Source organism: Dromiciops gliroides, chromosome 3 (genome assembly GCF_019393635.1).
Source record: "Dromiciops gliroides isolate mDroGli1 chromosome 3, mDroGli1.pri, whole genome shotgun sequence".
In the NCBI taxonomy this organism is placed as follows: domain Eukaryota; kingdom Metazoa; phylum Chordata; class Mammalia; order Microbiotheria; family Microbiotheriidae; genus Dromiciops; species Dromiciops gliroides.
In genome coordinates this window covers 444,414,342-444,435,342 of record NC_057863.1, presented here as the reverse complement: position 1 = coordinate 444,435,342, position 21,001 = coordinate 444,414,342, and the positions used below count along the sequence as shown (strand labels likewise).

General features: G+C 38.3%; 1 protein-coding gene across 1 annotated transcript in view; it reads left to right on the top strand.

The window, feature by feature from the left end:
* Positions 1-2,327: 2,327 nt before the first annotated feature.
* MYO3B (myosin IIIB) overlaps positions 2,328-21,001 on the top strand; it is a 600,588-nt gene continuing 581,914 nt past the window's right edge. The window contains 6 exon segments of the mRNA XM_043993615.1: positions 2,328-2,362; positions 3,045-3,109; positions 3,112-3,153; positions 3,156-3,200; positions 3,203-3,225; positions 4,021-4,155. Of these exon segments, the coding sequence (XP_043849550.1) occupies positions 2,328-2,362; positions 3,045-3,109; positions 3,112-3,153; positions 3,156-3,200; positions 3,203-3,225; positions 4,021-4,155 (345 nt within the window).

Below are 21,001 nucleotides of genomic sequence, written 5' to 3'. Positions count from 1 at the left end.
GGGAAATGCTTTTTCCTAATTCTAGTATAAGATGTTTACCATCAGACAGTATACAATAAGAAGACAGTGATGGAAAGTGCCAAATGTGCTTTGGAAAGGTAGCTGAATATTCAAATTAGGGGAGGAAGAATGGAATTTTTTTTTTGGTCTTTAAAATGACTCTATAAGAATGACTGGTTTTATTTGTTTGTTTTAATGAAATAGGAGACCAAAAAGTAGTTGTTGATTAAGTTACAGATTTTTGTAAGAACAAGTAAGCTTTGATAAATTAAAATAATTTCAAACATGTTTAAGATTAATCTCATAAACTCTGTAATTTTCTTAGCAGAATAGGTGGAGACAATAGCGAGTGTAAGTGGACTGTTTGTCCCAGGTCTTAAGGCTAAGGTTTGGAAGGCCATGAGACAGAAAAGAATTAGGCCTGGAAAGTACAAAATTGAAATTACTACAGAATGAAACAGAAATACTTCACCAAAACCCAACAATAACAACAAACACAACAAAACAAGTTGAGCTCATTAGAATTTGCTGTTGGAGCCCTGAAGGGACCCTCTCCTCTGATGTCATAGCAGCGAGGGCTTGGAAACCCAGTCACTGAGCCCCATTTCATCCCAGAGCCAAGTGGCCTTTGTGTGGGATCAGCTGGGGATGAGCTTTGCACTCCTGCCAGGCACCAGTGCTGATGGTTTGGCTTTGTAGAGCTTTAATTTCAGGACAAGTGCCCCTTAGTGAAGGGGCTGAGTCTTCTTTCACCATTAACCCCTTCACTGTAATTCCTAGGAAGCTGCAACATTAGGTACTGGATTATTATCTCTCTTTGTATATTTTGAAACAGGTGCTGCTATCCTTTTAAACATCTCTATAGGTTTGCCAGTCAAGATCTGGCAACTGTTTTCCTGGCCTTTAGCCTGAACTTGGCCTGGGGTCCAGAGACCTGCAAATAGCAAAAGTCATAGAGCCTCTGACCTGAAATCAGTTCCTAGGCACACTACATCCCAGGCAGCACAGGTTTGTAAATTTAGAGAAGGAAGGCACCCAGTCATCCAGGTCCATCCGGTTCAATCCAGTCATTTTAGAGATGAGAAAAAGCAAACAACGATACAGTTAGGTGATTTTCCAACGGTTACATAGGGATTGTAAAGTCCTTGAGGGCAGAAACAGTTTTCCCCACTTTTTGTATTCCTAGTGCTTAGTGCCTGGCACATAGTAGGTGTAGTAGCAGCCTGGTAGGCTTGGGCCCAATTAGGGATACTCTGGCCCTGAGGGGGACACTTTGACCATGGAGAAATAAGGCTGATTAGTTTGCTGGGTTAGTTAGAGATTACTCTTTCCTTGGAGAAGCAAAGTAGTTAACCAGGTAGTGGTTGTCTTTAAAATGACTCTATAAGAACTTAATCAACAACTACTTTTTGGTCTCCTATTTCATTAAAACAAACAAATAAAACCAGTCATTCTTATATTCTTATATAAAGCAGATATGTCAGGGATACCCAGAAAGTTGGGCACCTTGAAATTTATAGCATGAGCTTGGTTGGGAGCCAGTCGTGTTTGCTATGTGATTCGGACAGGTAATGACAATAATCTCATTAGAAATGTGGAATTTTTATTATTCATGTATGCTACTCTCCAAATAGCTAGCGTCATCATTTTCCAAACTGCTGTAACTTTTCAGTCCTAGTCTCTCCTCCCACCCCCGTTTTGTCCTCTATAAAACTGTTACCTCTCTGTGTTTGGGGAGTTGAAGTTTAGACTTCTCCCAGCCATACCTCTATGTGCTGACTGATGGAGGAAACATGCCATAAATCTGTTCCTCCCCAGGAGCTGAAGTTAGATTTCTTCTCCCGGCCACACCTCTGTGTGTCAAATAATAAAAACTTTTACTTAAATTCTGATTGGAATGTGTGTGCGAGGAATTCCTTGATAGAGGAATATTTTCAAATTCAGTTTAGCAGTAGCAGTAGGCATTTAATAAATGTTTATTGAATTTAATTGAGAAAGTGGAAGAGTTGGAATATGAACTCTTATCATTTCACTCCAAATTCAATCATTTTTCCATTACTTCCTGCTTTTCTTTTCCTAAGCTAATTATAGCATTAGATCAGGATCTAGTCATAGCTGATATATTCCTCCTTGTTTCCTCTTATTCTCCCCTGAAGGTTTGTGTGTGTGTGTGTGTGTGTGTGTGTATTTATGTTTAAGAGAGAAAGGGAGCCAGAGGGAGATATGGGGAAGAAGGCAGAGATTTATGTCTATACATACATGTATGCATGTATACATGGGTGAGAAAGATAGAGAGAAATAGATATAATATAAAATAGATAAAATAGATGGGGGAAGAAGGCAAAAGGAGGGAATCAGAGATGTGAGTGTGTGTGTGTGTGTGTGTGTGTGTGTGTGTGTGTGTGTGTGAGAGAGAGAGAGAGAGAGAGAGAGAGAGAGATCTTCATTTTCACCATCCTCTTTGTAGAGGAAATGCCTCAGTTTTGCTTCTCATTCTCTCCTCCTCCTGCTCCTCTTCCTCATAGCAACTTCTATTTTCTTCTCTCAGCTCAGAAACCAAACCAAACCAAACTCCATCAAAATGCAGTACTCTAATGTAGTTGGTTAAGATAAACTAAACTAATAAGTACTCTAATGTAGTTGGTTCAGGTAAACTTTTTAAAGCAAACATATAAATGCTAGTTATAGTTATTATTATTATTGGGGCAGTTGGGGTGGCACGATAGAGAGAGTGGTGGCCTGGCTTTCAGGAAGACCTGAGTCTAATTTGACCTCAGACATTTACTAGCTGTGTGATCCTGGGCATGTCACTTAACTCTGTTTGCCTCAGTTTCCTCAAATGTAAAATGAGCTGAAGAAGGAAATGGCAAACCACTCCAGTATCTTTTGCTAAGAATACCCCAAATGGGGTCCCAAAGAGTCAGAACAAGACTGAAATGACTGAACAACATATCATTATTACTATTATTGTGAAACATTCTGTTATATAAAAGAATGTTCTCCAATCCACTAATACATTGATGACAAATTTTCCTCCCCACCAGGAAACCTCTGTATGGATTATTTCAATATAGTCCCAGCATGCTTGGACTTGAGTCACTTCCTGATCCTCAGACACCTGGGAGATATAGAGACCCATTGGGAAAGGCACATATGAAAAGTCTATAAAGTAACAAATAAGAAAGATGGGAGCCCTGCAGCTGTAAAATCCTGGATCCAATCAGTGTAAGTAAAATTAGCAACAGCAATCATATGGCTTTTTTTCCCTCTCCTTTTTAATGCTCACTGAAGTTTCCACTTATTTCCCCGGCTGTTGTAAAGGTACACATTTTCCTGAAACCAGCAGGGACCTGAAAGCATTTTAAAAAGGGTAATGAGTTGTAATCACAACTAAGAGAAAGAGACATGGCTAGAAATTTCCCAGTTTTTATCTTATTGACAATTCTGTTGTTGCTGTTGTCAAGGTGGTGCACCTGGATTCTTACCTTTTGAAATCATTTTATTTGAAAAAAATGATTTGTATCACTCATCTCAAAGACACTGTGCTGTTGGATGGTGGCAGTGTAATTACAAAATGACCCCAACTCAAAAACATTCAGACATATTGAATTGACAGGCATAAAGGAATAATATGTGTACGTGTTTTCTCCCTCAGCAGGGTGAAGAAAATTGAGCCTTTTCTCCCCCTGCAGCGTACTAGGCACCAAGGGTATAATGTGGCTTGCTTTGTGCATAATGAGGTTATGTGTATCGTGTCCTGCATTAGGCTTCTTGGAGCTAAGCAGCTGACTGCATTGATAATGCAGTTATAAAACAATCTCATAGGAAAAAGAAAATCGTATAAAGTTGTACTATTAGCACAATGATGGGTGATTTTTAATCAGCATCTAAATGTTTGCATATTTTAAAGCCAAAATGTTTTGGAGACATTGCGATGATAGTGGCATTCAAATTACTGTGTAGATATAGTTCATTAAATATTTATTTGGCTATGATGACAAATTTGTCTCCTCTATTTAGGATATGGATGAAGAGATTGAGGCAGAATACAACATTTTACAATTTCTTCCCAACCATCCAAATGTGGTAAAGTTTTATGGAATGTTTTATAAAGCTGACCAGCATGTGGGAGGACAGCTATGGCTGGTCTTAGAGGTAAGAGAGGCTGGGGTAGACATGCTGAAGCTAGAGGTGACAGGTACTTGCACCAGTGATGTTCAGTTTCAACTTATGGAGAATCAGATACTTTCTCTTGGAAATATTATTTACAGTGAGCACCTGGACCAATCATTTATACTTGTCCTTTCTCTTATAGACCCTTATGAGACACAGCGAATCTTCCAAAAAACAAAACAAAAAACTGTCAGTCCCCTTTGTAGGTATTAAGCACATCTTATTGCTTAAAGTATTTACCTATCTTGGTCTTCAAGTCTTGGAATTCTTGTTTCTAAATCAGGTTGTATAATAGCTACAAGGAATGGCTTTTGACTAGCCAAGACAGTTTTCCTCCAAAGCCTTGCAAAACTTGGATAGGAATCTCACTTTCTTTTTTTTTAATCATAAAAGTATTTTTTTTTATTTTTCCAGTTACATGTAAAGAGTTTAACATTTTTTCATAAGATTTTTAGTTCCAAATTTTTCTTCCTCCCTCCCCTTCCCCCTTCCCAAGATAGAGAGCAATCTGATAATGTTGTTTGTGTACATCATATTAAACATATTTCTCCATTAGTCATATAGTGAAAGAAGAATCAGAAACAAGGGGAAAAAACTCAAAAAGAAAAACACCCCAAAGTAGAAAAAGTTCAATATGCATTCAAATCCAGTTCTCTTTTTCTTTCTTTCTTTCTTTCTTTCTTTCTTTCTATCTTTCTTTCTTTTCTTTCTTATCTTCTCTTACACACACTCTTTCTTACATTTTCTCTCACTCTCTAATTACATATACTCTCTCTCTCCTTTCTTTTCTAATCTCATCTCTCTCTCCTTACTTACTCTCACTCTCTTCTAACATATTCATCTCATCTCTCTCTATTCTTATCTTTATATCTCTCTCTCTCTCTTACAATCTTTTTTCTCTCCTCTCTCTCTCTTTCTTAATATTCATCTCTCTCACTCTCAATACAATCATACTCTCACTCTCCTACCACACTACACTCTCTCTCTCTTTCTTTCTTATTCTCTCTCTCTCTCTTTCTATCTTTTTCTCTCTCCGTCTTTCTTTCTTTTTCTCTCTCTCTCTTTCTTTTTCTCTCTCTCTCTCTTTCTTTCTCTCTCTCTCTCTCTTTCTCTCTTTCTTTCTTTTTTTCTCTCTCTCTCTTTCTTTCTTTTTCTCTCTCTCTCTTTCTTTTTCTCTCTCTCTTTCTTTCTCTCTCTCTCTTTCTCTCTCTCTTTCTTTCTTTCTTTCTTTTCTCTCTCTCTCTCTTCTTTCCTTTTTTCTCTCTTTCTTTTTCTCTCTTTCTTTCTTTTTCTCTCTTTTCTTTCTCTCTCTTTCTTTCTTTTTTCTCTCTTTCTTTCTCTCTCTTTCTTTCTTTTCTCTCTCTTTCTTTCTTTTTTCTCTCTTTCATTCTTTCTCTCTCTCTTTCTTTCTTTTTTCTCTCTCTTTCTTTCTTTTCTCTCTCTCTTTCTTTCTCTCTCTTCTTTTTTTCTCTCTTTCTTTCTCTCTCTCTTTCTTTTTCTCTCTTTCTTTCTCTCTCTCGTTCTTTTTTCTCTCTTTCTTTCTCTCTCTCTTTCTTTCTCTCTTTCTTTTTCTCTCTTTTTCTCTCTTTCTTTTTCTCTCTTTCTTTTTCTCTCTCTTTCTTTCTCTCTCTTTCTTCCTTGCTTCCTTGCTTCCTTGCTTCCTTCCTTCCTTCCTTCCTTCCTTCCTTCCTTCCTTCCTTCCTTCCTTCCTTCCTTCCTTCCTTCCTTCCTTCCTTCCTTTCTTTCTGGATGTGGGGAACATTTTCCATCATGAGTTCTTTGGATTTTTCTTGGATCATTGGATTGCTGAGAAGAGCTAAGTCTATCACAGTTGATCATAGCACAATGTCACTGTTAGTGTGTACAATGTTCTGCTGGTTCTATTCACTTTACTCATCCTCAGTCCATTTTAGTCTTTCCAGGTTTTTCTGAAATCTGCCTGCTCATCATTTCTTACAGCACAATAGTATTCTATTACATTCATTTATAAAAACTTGTTCAACCATTCCTCAATTGATGGGCATTCCCTTGATTTCCAATTCTTTGCCACCACAAAGAGCTGCTATAAATATTTTTGTACATGTGGGTTCTTTTCCCTTTTCTATGGTCTCTTTGGGATACAGACCTAGTAGTAGGATGCTCACTTTCACAAACTTGATCATTTAAATTCTATTTAATCTGCAAAAATTGCATTGGCTCTATTCACATGTACTAGTTTTATACTAGCTTTTTTCCTTCACCTCCATGTAGTTAAAATAAAAGATTATTAGTGTCTGGATACAGGGAAAGAATGTCTCCATTATTTTTGACTAGTGGCTCAATTCTTTTTAGCCCTCTCTGGATTTCTTTAGACCTTGGGCTTCTAAACCAACGCTTATTTTCAGGACACAAATGTAAGCCACACAGGTGAAATGCTGGAGGTCCTTGGAAAAAATGAAAATGGGAAAGGCAGATTGCCTAATTTCCTTTTAGGCTCTTCATTCCTTTTAGTTCTACATCTGACTTTGTAAAGGCCTCAGGACTCTACTAATTGGCCATGATATTATATATCTTGCATTTGTAAGAGTCAGATGTGAGCTCTGAGGGATGAACAGGTTGAAGGGAAAGAGGCTTCACCTTTATGTCCCAATTAATGGTCTCCCATTCCCCAAATGGGAAGTTAAGGGTTTGGCATCCAGGAGACCCTTTGAGTATTTGGTTGACTAGTTTATATTAGAACAGTCACTTACTATCCTATTATGTTTTTGAAATTATATTTTTTCTCTGGAAATGTGGCTTTTAAAACAAAAAAAAAGTTCCATTCCCCCCCACCCCCAATTGGAAAGTATAATTTCTGGAAATTAAAGATTCAGTAGTCTTCCATGCTGTTGCAATGCAAGGTTTAAGTCATCTTGTAATTTAACAGTGGGGACATAGTGATCAATAAGTCCTAAATTTCTACTTGTTTATTCCTTACTTCTAGTAAAATAAAGGTAGGGAAGATACCCTTTTGAAATGTCCTCATTTCTGCTTCTCAAACAGGAATTTTTAGGTGCCTTTATTTCTGCTCTAGCCTGATAATCAGACCTCCTTGTAAATGTTGTGATCAGACCTAGCCAACCCAGAGATATGTTTACTAGGTGGATTCCCAAATGAATGTTGCTTGTTAAGGACAGTGACCAAACGGAGACCCCTCCACAAAAATAGGTTGGGTTATTCTGAAAAGGCTATCTTTGCCAGTGTAAAATGAGAAGCAGCCTAAAGGTGCGCGATGATCCCAGCACAAACTTTACCCCACTGACTGTCTCATGTTCAATGTCAGATAATTAGGCTGCCCTGACACACTGAATTATGCATGCACCTCTGCAATATAATATCCTTGAAATTTATGACTTTTGCATAAAAGTTGTTCTCTGGATGGCCCAGACTTGTTGACATAATTAATAGGAAGTTCTGGGATACTTTCTTTGCTGCAATTAAGTCATACAGGTCAATTGCTGGATTGTTTGTTCCAGTCTCTTCAATGGCTGTGGATTCATACAGAATTATAGAATGAGTCATAGGCTAATATTATTCAGAGCTGGAAGCATCCTTAGGGACCATCTAAGCCAAATTCCTCATTGATGAGTAAACTGAGAGGCTGATTTACTTGCTTGAATTCTCACAGCCAGTCAATAGCAGAATTAAGTCTCTAACATGGGTTTCTTGACTTCCAGATCAGAGATTTTTCTATGACACTACACTGTGTTAAGGGTTAAAATTTAGCTAGTCTGTCTAAATATCTAATGAAGTGGTCGCCAATAAATTATAAGCCTTAGCAAGAGTTAGACTTTTAAGCATTTATTAAGGAGAATAAGAATTTGGTAAAGAGAGAGAGAAAGGCCTAGATTTCTATCTATTAAAGGGAGAGCACATTTTTAGCTCCCTTCTCCGCCAGCGTCCCCAGGAAAGAGCCCGAGACTGAGCGCCAGTCTCTTCCTTCCTCCTCCCACTAGTCCGCGGTCACTTCCTGACCTCCTGGTCTTGCCTCAAAGGACCTTCCCTTCATGGGCAGAACTCTTCTACAGTAAGTATCAGCAGGTGGCGTCATTTCCAATCGTTACAGTCCCCCTGTTGTTCCTCAAGAAACAAAATGTTTCCTTGACGGAACAGTAAAAACAATATAACTATTGCTAACTAATAATATGTGAACAACAATATAGAAAAGGAAGAGAAGAAAGTTTTGTCCAGAGGGGCGATTTTTTTTTTTTGTCCTCATGAACCGACGCTTTGACATTAGTCTTGCAAAGGGAGGGCCCTCTGCAGAGAATAACATGTACAGATGGTGTAATTATAACAGAAAGAGAAAAAAAACAACAAAACAACAAATCAAAACTGTTCATTTAAAGTCTCCGAAAGTCTTTTCTCAGATGTCCTCTAGGTGTAGTCGTGGAATGGAAGTCTTTTCAGGGGTTGATGTGTGGATGCTGTAATCAGCAGGAAAATTTCCTACAAAATTGAGCTTAACACAACTTTAAATTAGCTTTGTCAATAATCAAATCAAACAATGAAAGTTCTCAAAAACATGTCTAAGGGACTTCAGAATCTTAGTTGTTACACATGAAACATATAATAAAACAAAAATTGTAACATTCTTTAAAATTATAATATTACTATAGTCCCCCTTTATGGAGGGTATCTGAGAAGACAATTGCTGCGATAATAATTTTTAAAATAACTTCTTTATCTTTGTTTCATCACTTTTTGCATCATCTGCCTATTATCCTCATGCCATTATGAGAAATTAGAAAATCTAATATAATTGGTAACAGGTGTCAAGGCCAACTTCAACACTGTATTTATCATGACACCTGAGATCAATTATGGGGGTTACCATAAAAGAACAGAGAAATGATGGGATATGGCATTCCCACACTTGAGCAATATATATGCCCATACAGTATGCCAGGCTTAAATAGGTGGATGGAATATACGTCCCATGCCACCGAACATATTGGAGGAAACTGAGTCAGACTTAATCAGATCCATGGGATTAAGATGTCCATGGCATCAGGCATATAGGAGGGAGCATAGAAGCCAGGTGTAGAAGTGAGATGGGTGGGATGAATACTTCCAGCCATCTGTACAATATTGTGGGGAAAAATAAAATAAAATATTAAACCAAGAGAATCCAACCTCAACATTTGTCAAAAGCCGTTCCCTCGGCCATACCTTGACTTCATGCATGTCTCCCCTCATGTGACAGTTCAGTGTCTGCTCTTGCATGTATTCCTCTTGTGACTGGATGGCATCTTGGCCAACTGGCATCTGATAACTCAGAATAAAGGCAATTAATGTCTTAAATGATAAGTTCCCATAATCCAAGTCTCATATGGATTTAAAAATTGAGGATAATAAATGATTGCAAAAAATGTGAATACATCTTGACTCAGAACAATATATAATTATGCAACAATTTCAAATAATACCCCCTTTTTTTTAACTTAGTATACAATTACTTTTTTGAAAATCTGAACATATTTAAATACAAGTTAAAGCACAACACAATCTCAAAGAAAACTTTTACAAATGTTCCCCTCTTTTTTTTTTTTTTTTGGAATATGCTTATCAAAAATAATACTTCTAGAATCAATTTACACTTGCCATGGCAAACAATTTGCCAGGGAAATGCTTTAAAGAGTTTGATCAAATAATCAGTTGAGAAAAAATAACAAAAACAAACAACTCAGAATATGGGAGCACAATACTCCTAGAATTAAACATTGTATAATAAAATCAAAACCATCTTGCAATGTTTCAAAATTAGATAGACAATGAATAGAAGAAAATACACATGGAACAATAAAAGACAATGAAATTCAAACTAAGGAAGTCTAAATGAATGTGAACTTAATATTAATAAGAGTATTATTAAAATATAAACTTGATCACATGACTATAAAAGCTTTTACAAATATTCTCCTTGTTTAAAAACTAAATATAAAACACAATCTCAAAAGCATGAAAATCTCTATGAAAATAAACCCATTACCATTAATTTCAAAATGTATATGTAATAGCATAGAAATCCTATGTAACCTCTGAACTGATATTAAACTCTGAGTGAATTCAGAACACCTTTGATTCTGATATCTAAAATCCCCAATACTCATATCAATACCTTGCTGCTTACTTCTACATTTCTGTAAATATATACCCTTCCATGGCAAAAGAGGCAGAGTCTTGAACTATGTTGATTGTCATTCTTATTCAGCTTAAGTTTTTCTTCTTTAACCCCTCTATATTGTCTGTCAGTCTTTCCACCATTCTCAAATGCTTCTATAAGATTACTAATTAAAGACAAAAGGCCAGGTTAGCAAAAAATTATGCACCAAATCGAGCATATCTGGAATATAAAGGGTTTTCTAAGGTTGTCTCAGAGCACAGCCCGGTGGGGAAGGCTGAGCCTGAAACTGCAAATGTAGTTAGAGAAAGTTGAGCATCGCGCATCAGATCTCTGGACTTCCCAGGCAGGGGAAGCTATGGCTTGGCCATAGGAGGAGTAGAGGGTGGGGTCTGGAGAGGAGGGGAGGGGACCCAGACAAGTTTGAATCCGACTTGATTTTGAACTCAGGCCTGGATCCTCTTCCCCCCACTTTGCCTCCAGGTGCCTAGGGGATTAAAACTTCTAGAGGGTGGGTCATTGCCTCCAGGCATGCAAAATTAAAGCAACAATTAGTGTTAGAACTGGGAAAAGCTACGGGAATCTCCTCAGGTTTCTCTGAAAAAGCATGATTGGGAGAGGGAGAGATATTTCCTTGTGTGAGTAAGTTGCTGGCTCTTTTAACAAAAAAAAAAAGAAAAATAGAAAATCCACAAAAACAAAGCATTAACATGATCTTATCTCCCATTTGTCTGGTTAAACAGACTAAAATAAAAAATAGGGTAATAGGGAGTTTAAAAGGTCCATTCGAAAAATTTAAAGGAAAACACAGCCAGTACACCAGTACTTAGACGTTAAACGGGAGAGGGAGGGGAAATTTCTTACCAACAGAAGATCAGAAGTGAGGTTCAGCTTTCCTCTTCGTGGTCAGCCATCTGTTAAAGGGCTAAAATTCTAGCTAAACTGTCTAAAATATCTAATGAGTGGGTCGCCATAAAATTATAAGCCTTAGCAAGAGTTAGACTTTTAAGCATTTATTAAGGAGAATAAGAATTTGGTAAAGAGAGAGAGAAAGGCCTAGATTCTATCTATTAAAGGGAGAGCTCATTCTTAGCTCCCTTCTCGCCAGCGTCCCAGGAAAGAGCCCGAGACTGAGCGCCAGTCTCTTCCTTCCTCCTCCACTAGTCCGTGTCACTTCCCTGACCTCCTGGTCTTGCCCTCAAAGACCTTCCCTTCATGGGCAGAACTCTTCTACAGTAAGTATCCAGCAGGTGGCGTCATTCCAATCGTTACAACTGCTTTATCATATACTAAAGTCTGTTACTATTTGGGTATGCCTAGAATTGGTCCTCCTTCTTGTCTTTCCCTGCCTCAAGTCTTTTCCCACTCTGGTCCATGCTCCATGCAGTCTCCCTCTTTTTTTTTTTTTTAATTTTTTTTTTTTGGTTAGGCAATTGGGGTTAAGTGACTTGCCCAGGGTCACACAGCTAAAGTGTTAAGTGTCTGAGGCTGGATTTGAACTCAGGTCCTCCTGACTTCAGGGCCGGTGCTCTATCCACTGCACCACCTAGCTGCCCCTCCATGCAGTCTCCAAAGTGATCTTCACAAAGTATAGGTCTGACCATGTCAGACCCTCTTTCCCTATTCAGTAAATGCCAATGGCTGCCTTTTAGAAATCAAATATAGGATCAAATATAACATCCTCTTTTTACCTTTTAAGGCCCTTCATAATTTGGCCCTTTCCTACCTTTCTAGTCTTACACTTTAATCCATATACTGATCAATCCAGCAACATTGGCCTTTTTGCCTTTCCTCTTATAAAAAATCCATCTCGGGGCCGCTAGGTGGCGCAGTGGATAGAGCACTGGCCCTGGATTCAGGAGGACCTGAGTTCAAATTTGGCCTCAGATACTTGACACTTACTAGCTGTGTGACCCTGGGCAAGTCACTTAACCCCAATTGCCTCACCAAAAAAAAAAAAAAATCCATCTCCTGACTCCATTCACTGACTGTCCTCCATGCCTCATCTCTGACTCCTGCCTTCCCTGACTTCCTTCAAGTCTTATCTAAAATCCTACCTTCTACAAGAAGCTTTTCTTGATCCTACTTAACTCTAGAGCCTTCCCCTCTGAGAGTGTCTCCAATTTGCTGTGTATATATGTTGTGTAAACATAATTGTTTGCCTGTTGTCTTCTTCCTTAAAATAAGAAACTATTTTTACTTTTCTTTGAATCCCCAGGGCTTAGTTTAGTGACTGGTTCATAATAAATGCTTGTTGACTGACTAGCTGATTCTATTTGTGGTAGAGATGAGGGTTTTGGACTTACCTTCTGTCATATACAAAACATTAGTAGAACTCCTTAGAATAGATTGGCTAAATGCCCCTGGTCCCAGCCACCTTAAGGTTGGTAGCAGCCCATCACTGCTTCTACCTCCAAGGACAGGTCACTGAACAAATGGCCCGTTACCCCCATAGATTTGTTTTACCTCATAAACCTATAAACTAGCTATTCTCCTCTCATAGGCTGAAAGGCATTATTTATTCTAGAATTTCCAAATCTTTGTTCATGCTCAATTATCTGAAATTTTAATTTCCCTTGTTTATTTTTAATTTATAAAATAAAACAAGAATTTCCATACCATAAAACAACAATCATACTAATGCCATTTGCCAAGAAAAGGTCAAAATGGATACATGATATTAAAAAGATACATGATTTTTTTTTTTTGCGGGGCCATGGGGGTTAAGTGACTTGCCCAGGGTCATTACCAGCTAGTAAGTATCAAGTGTCCTGAGGCCAGATTTGAACTCAGGTCCTCCTGAAATCCAAGCCTGTTGCTTTATCCACTGTGCCACCTAGCTGCCCCAATAGATGATTTTAAAAGAAATTTTACAAGAAATTAGGACATGGAACATATTATCCAGACTTGTGGTTAGGTGAACAATATACTCGAATAAACAAAAGATAGAAAATTAGGTGTAAAATGGATAATTTCAATTACATTAAATTAAAAAGGTTTTGCTATAACTAAAACAAACATAGGACAAGATTAGGAGGAAAGCCAGAAAACTTGAGAAAATGTATATACAGTTTATCAGATAGGTCTCAGATCTAAAATACATAAAGAACTTTGTCAAATCTATAAGAATATGAGTCATTCCCTATTGATAAATGGTCAAAGATATCAACAGGCAGTTTTCCAATGAAGAAATCAAAACAATTTATAGTCATATAAAAATACTCCAAATCATTATCTCCTTCCATTAAAATTTTTTATTTATTCATTTTATTATTAATTTATGGAATAAAATAAGAATTTCCACAACATTGCATAATTTTTAAAAAGATGATTGCACATAAAACTTCAAATCTAGTATGTAAACTTACTGTTCCTTTTAAATATATTTAGATACATTGCTGGTGGAGCCAAGGGTACAGGAGATGTGTTCAGTTAATTTGAAACACTGGCATGTCCAAATGCTGCTATTATTTCCAATAAATAATACAATCTGGGTTCATATGAATTTTTTCCTGTTCTTTTTAGGGGTCTGAACAGAAATAGGGAATGGAGCTGTGATTTCATCAATATAGAGCCCTTTCAAATGAGGAAACTCACTCTTCCAGTATAGGTTGGCCCCCTCTCAGAAACTTAGAGAGTTGTATGAGGCACCAAGAAGTTAACAAAAGTCACACAGCAGGTGTGTGTGTCAGAAGTGGGACATGAATTCAGGCCCTTCCAATGCCAGTCATCTCTCTAGTCCCCAGGGCATGCTGCCTGTTTTCCTCTTAGAGCCAATCGAAATTCTCTGACTTGGCTTCTGCTTAACTAAAATCTTTATTTCTAGACCTGTCTTTATGTACAGATAAAGTTGATGGCTTCGCTACCTGTCCCAAATTGTCTCCCTCGTTGACCTGTCAAAGTGCTGGAAATTTCTGATGTCCCTTCTTTGGATTCATCACCAGAAGGTTCATTCTAGGGGGGTGAGCGTTTCAATTATGGCTGCTCACCAAGACAGCTATATGTCTGGTCTACAGCCCCTCGACAACCTTCTGGAAGAGGAATGTCATGCGGTTACAAGTCTGTGAGAGGAAGAGAGAATCCTCACACAATGAATCATAGATTCCTAAGTACTAAATATACAAAGTAATGTCATTCTCTAAGGGTCCTCAAAGGGAGCCCCCTATCTTAACTGGATTAAGCTATTTCTAATCTGGGGGGGGAAAACACGTGGGCTATTGAACTCTTTATCACCATTATCACATCATAGCCAAGAGGATTCTCTTTTTAAGAAAAGTTCTCTATTATACGTAAAAAGAATTTTTAACATTCTTTTAAAAAAATTTTTGAGTTCTAAATTTTCTCCTACCCTTCCTATGCCCTGTCCCCCGCCCTGAGATGGCAAGCAATTTGATATAGGTTATACATATGCAGTCACGCAAAACAACTTCCATATTTGTCATGTTGTAAAAGAAAACACACACCAAAAGTAATCCCATGAAAAAATTAAAATGAAAACTAGTACGCTTCAATCTGCCTTCAGGTGCCATCAGTTCTTTCTCTGGCAGTGAATAGCATTTTTCATGAGTCCTTTGGGATTGTCTTGAATCATTGTATTGCTAAGAATAGCCAAATCAGGGGCAGCTAGGTGGCGCAGTGGATTGAGCACTGGCCTTGGAATCAAAAGGACCTGAGTTCAAATCTCACTTCAGACACTTACTAGCTGTGCGACCCTGGGCAAGTCACTTAACCCCAATTGCCTTAAAAAAAATTGCCAAGTCATTCATAGTTGATCATCATACAATGTTGCGGTTACTATGTACAATGTTCTCCTGACTCTTCTCACTTCACTTTGTATCAGTTCATGTAAGGCTTTACAGCTTTTTCTGAAAGCATCCTTCTTGTCATTTATTATAACACAATAATATTCCGTTACAATCACATACCACAATCTGTTTAGCCATTCTCCAACTGATGGCCATCCCATTAATTTCCAATTCTTTGCCACCACAGAAAGAGCTGCTATAAATATTTTTGTATATATAGGTCATTTTCCTTAAAAAAAAAAATCTCTTGGGGCAGCTAGGTAGCGCAGTGGATAGAGCACTGGCCCTGGAGTCAGGAGTACCTGAGTTCAAATCTGGCCTCAGACACTTAACACTTACTAGCTGTGTGACCCTGGGCAAGTCACTTAACCCCAATTGCCTCATTAAAAAAAAAATCTCTTTGGGATACAGACCTAGTAGTGCTATTGCTGGGTCAAAAGGTATGCACAGTTTTATAAGCCTTTGGGCATAGTTCTAAATTGCTTTCCAGAATGGTTGAATCAGTTCACAAATGCACCAATAGTGCATTAGTGTTCCAATTTTCCCACATCCCCTCCAACATTTATCATTTTCCTTTTCTGTCATATTAGCCAATCCGATAGTTGTGAGGTGGTAACTCAAAGTTGTTTTAATTTGCATTTCTCAAATAATAGTGATTTAGAGCATTTTATATGACTATAGATAGCTTTGGTCTCTTCATCTGAAAATTGCCTGTTCATATTCTTTGACCGTTTATCAACTGGGGAGCAAGGAGGATTCTAAGAAAAGTGGTGCCGAAATGAATGTTTTGATGGAAAAGAAGAAATTGAAATGTTTCCTGACTTGGAGGGTCCCGGGAAGCCAAGAGGCAGAATGTGATTCTTGAGCATCCTGAGTGGTGGGGCATAAAACTTCCTGGATTTGTGACCTTGAACACATCATCTCATTTATTTCAATCTAATTTACCAAATGCAGATGAATAATACTTGCACTATCTACTTCAAAGGGTTAGGGTAGTCTAGATAGCATGCTGTGTGAGTGGAGGAAAGGAGATCTCTACGAGTCATGTTGCGGGGGCAGAAATGATAAAATTGAATATATAAGGTGATTTGGTAACTGATTGGATATATAAGGTTAATGAGGGTGGTCGGGATGCTAGTAGTGTCCTTGACAGTTACTGGATTGATTTGGAGGCAGAGGATAAGGATTCACATCCCTCCCTTTACTTGCTGCGTGACCTTGGGCAAATCACTGAAATTCTCATGGCCTGATTTCCTCATCTGCAAAATGAGGGGAGTAGATTAGATGACCTCTAAAGGTCCCTTATAACCCTAGATGAATGTTCCTCTGAAATGAAATAATATGTACAAAGTGCTTTATAACCATAAAGTATATGTAATCTATATATATATATATATATATAGTTATAATATCATATATAATTTTTTTTTAGTGAGGCAATTAGGGTTAAGTGACTTGCCCAGGGTCACACAGCTAGTAAGTGTTAAGTGTCAGAGGCCGGATTTGAACTCAGGTACTCCTGACTCCAGGGCCGGCGCTTTATCCACTGCACCACCTAGCTGCCCCTGTAATATTATTTTTAAATGATAATTTTTAAAAGATGGTAGGAGGAGGAGGTTGGGGGTGCAAGCTTAGCTTACTTCACAACTCCCCTCAGAACATTTTTCCAACTTCCATCTCTTTTTTTTTTTTTTTGGTGGGGCAATGGGGGTTAAGTGACTTGCCCAGGGTCACACAGCTAGTAAGTGTCAAGTGTCTGAGGCCAGATTTGAACTCAGATACGCCTGAATCCAGGGCCAGTGCTCTATCCATTGTGCCACCTAGCTGCCCCCAACTTCCATCTCTTAAAGATATTTAGATATATCCTTTATTGAATTCATGAGGATATTATTTTACAGCTGGAACTTTCCTCCTTATAATTCCTTAATAGCTTAGATAGCTTTGACTTTTTCTTCTGAATCTTCCCAATAATCATAGGAATATTTTGTGGACCTTCAATAAGAGATGCATATCTGCCTCTCTGCTTTATGGACTTAGAGCATTGTGAGGGCTCACAGGGGCCCTAAATTCAATCTCTAGATTGGATTAGGTATCCCCATCACAAAATCCCCAATAAACAGTTATCCACCCCTCTTCTGACCTTCCCTATTGTTGTCAAGGGCACCGCCATTGTTCTAACCACCCAGATTTGAAACCTCAGTGTCATCCTTGACTTCTCACTCTCATTCACTTTATTATCCAGTTCTTCAGTTATCCAGTTACTTACCAAATTGATCATTTCTACTTTCCTTATTTATCCATCTATCTAGATCTAGATATCTATATTTATCTATAGATATCTAGATCTAGATGGATGGATAGATATCTAGATCTATCTGTCCATAGATATCTAGACCTATATAAATACCTGGCTACCTTTGAGACTCATCTCAAATGCCATTCTCAGCTTTTCCCTAGCTGCTGGTGTCTTCCCCTCTAAGGTGACCTATCTACTCTTTGTCTCTTGTATAAAACTATTTTATATAGTTTTATACAAGTCCATATGTCCATATTGTCTCCCCAACTAGAGTATAAGCTGCTTGAGGGCAGGCTCTAGTTTTGCTTTCCCTTTTTAATCCTCAGGGTTTGACCCACACACAGTAAACAGGTAATAAATGCCTGATCGATTGACCAATTGATCAGTTCTGTGAATGGTGCTAGTCTATACCATGCTTTTTGAATTCCTCTTTCTTTGCATTTTAGTCCAGCTATGCATTTTAGGAGAGGGGTTATGAAAAACATCTCAAAAAAAGAAAGTTATGTTCTGTTGAATATTGTCCTGCTCATTCAGCATATTGAGGTGAGATTTATGTTGACTTTGCTACTACTACACTCCCTCTTCTTCCCTTTGCTCATTTATATGCAAGGCCAGATGAGAGGTTATCCTATAGAGCAATTCTAGAGGATGGAAAAATCTTATTAAAAGGCACCTTAAATCACCTCAACTCAAAAAACAAAAGCAAATAAAAATGTCATTTCCAAAATGCATTACCAATTGTTAACAAAAAACAAACAAAGCCCTCTTGTGATAGACAGCTATTTCATTTGGGAGATGAAGGGAAAACACATTCATAGGCAATATGCTGTGGAAAAATTGGTGGATAAGTTTTATGCTCAATGAATATTAAATCTGAAAAAAAAAACCTCAAGGAAAGACCTAAAAGTTTTATGATGGGAAACCATCTAAATAAAATATAATGAGAAGAAAGTTATGTCTTCATGAAAATCTTACTGTCCAGAAAAATATTTGGTTTGTGCTGCAGCAAGACCAGGACAGTTTTCTTTGTAAAATGTCAATGGAAGGAGAATTTTGGAAACTATAAGCTATGGATTTTCTCCAATCACAGAGGCTTTCGGAAAGTATTCAGCATTCAATCTGAAAAAAAAAATTCTTTGAGGCAGAGGGAAATGAGACTAGAATTCCAAAAGAATTCCCCATATTTCTGCACCTAACTGAAGAATTAATATACTTTTAAAAATTCAGTTTTTCCAGGGTTCTAAGGTTTTTACGTTTTAGGGTAAGGTCTAGACAAAGATGAATCTAGAATATACAGGAATAACTCCAAAATACTTGTTTAGCCTAGGGTCTTCCTCTTCCAGTGCCCAAAATTTACATTTTAGTTAGTCCTGAATAAAGCATTGAAAAACCCTGTTAGGAGGCAAAAAAGTAACCTGGAAGGGAAATACATTAATCTATTGTCACTTGAAATACATTATAGTGAATCTGTTTATCACATTTTCAAATCACTAACTTAGGCAGTCTACCTTAAAATGGTAAAGACGACAGGTTAGTTTTGGTTGAGGGAAAGTGGGTTGGGAAAGATTTATTGTACTATGTGAGACAGCAGGGCCCTATGGTAGGCCATAGTAGAAGAGATGGGGAATCCTGGGTCCAAGGTTAGCAGGACACCAGGCACCTGGTCATGATGCCAATAACAAAAGGCTTAGGAAGGGAGGTGGAGAAGTGCTGAAAAGTACTATGGTACATACAGGGTATATCACTTGCTCTGGGGTCGGAGGACCTATGTTCACCTCTGCTGATGAATTTCTCCTGGTGTCTGTTTCCTCATGTGTAAAATTACGGGGTTGGATCAGAAGACCTCTGGGATCCCCTCTAGTTTTAGCTCTATAATCCTGTGAATTCTTCTGTTTGACATTTTGGTGGGGAAGAGTGGGGGAGGGGGAAGGAGTGGGATAGGAAAGACCTTAAAGGAAAGTTGTTGGGATCCAAAAATATTTTTATTACTTGAAAGGTTCTCTCATTGCTACAAAGTCATATGTAATGACTTCAGAGTCTTCAGATTTCCATCTGGGGCATTCAGAATTCTCCTCTGAATGCTTTAAAAAAATGACGTGGAGAGTAAATGATTTTTCTATCTCTTGGGCCTAGACAAAGAAAAATGCTCATTAAACTCAAGATTCTCTAAGCAGCCACATCATCCTGATGATGATGAGAGCGTAGGGAGGACTCTGGGAATGGAAACACACTCCTTCCTCTCAAATAGATTGTCAGCTGTGTGGGAGGGAGTGAAGGGGCTGCCACTTTTTCAAGCTCCAGGGGTGGAGGACGAGGCCTCCTGTTGCCTCTCCCTTCCTCCCTCCCAACTCCAAGGGGGGCTATTTTATTTTGTGCATTTATAGATAGTTCCCTGGTGTGACTCCAAGGTGATTCACCCATTTTTGGTAAGCAATGTCAGCTAGCATTTCTCTTCTCTGGCTAGGGCTAGGTGCTGAGTAGCCCATCCCCTGCACTTTCAGAGTTCTGTGGTGGGATTGTCAACTTTCCTGGACACTTTCCTCTAAAGGGGCTCTGAGCAGTTTAATTGTATGTTTATATGATTCACTGGAAGGCAGGCGGGCAGGCCCTCAAACACTGACATTTAAGCAAACAAAAGACACCTGCGTAATGAAAGCCTCTCATTGTTCTCTGGTCTGCAGCTGAGTGTTGATCATGATGACAAAATGAGCGCTCTTAATTCTTATATGGGCTCTGAAGGTATGTATGGAAAAATAAAGTTTATAGGTCAGCTTGCTGGATATGATATATTGCTGAGGTGCGGCTCTGTTGCAGGATGGGTTGTTTTCAAAGTAGGGCAGGAGAGATGCTATAATGTGGTTTGGGAGAAAAATTCCAGGGATACTCTGATCATTAAATATCATTTAATTTATGTTTTCTCACTGTAGAGCTTTAAGAGCAGAACTGCAAATTGTTCTGGACTGTGCCTGATGTAGATGGGGGTCTAGGTTATGGGTCTGTGATAATGGAAATACTATCATGCTCCATGTTTGAAGAAAGACCTTTTCTTCAAGGATTTAGGGAAATTTACAGTAGAAAGAATATTGGCTTTGAAGTCAGAGGGTCTGGGTAAACCCCAGTTCTGACCTATTTGTGTGACCTTGAGCAAGTCACTTAATCTCCTTAGGACTCAGTTTCCTCAGTTATAAAATTAGGGTGTAGAACTAGATGACTTTGGGGGTCCCTTTCAGGTCTAAATCTGTGATCCTATGAAAAGTTAGTACATGTATTTATTTTGACTCAGCTCAATCCTGGTAGGGGAGAGGGAAGAGTAGGGGATTGTCCATTCTCTTCCTCCCTTCTCCAGAATCTCCTCAGTCAGCCCCTGGATCATTCATCATTCCCTGGGGTCCCCAATCACTGTGGGGCAGGGGAGACAGCCCTTATATTTGGAGTAGAGAGTGGTTCAAGTACTTATTTTTAATGTTTACATTAAAGGTTTCTGAGCTATCTGGTAAATGCATTTCTTATACTTGTTACTGTGGAAACTAAGGACACATTTTGACCTTTGTCTCAGAATCAGATGCACATTTTACACACTAGCGA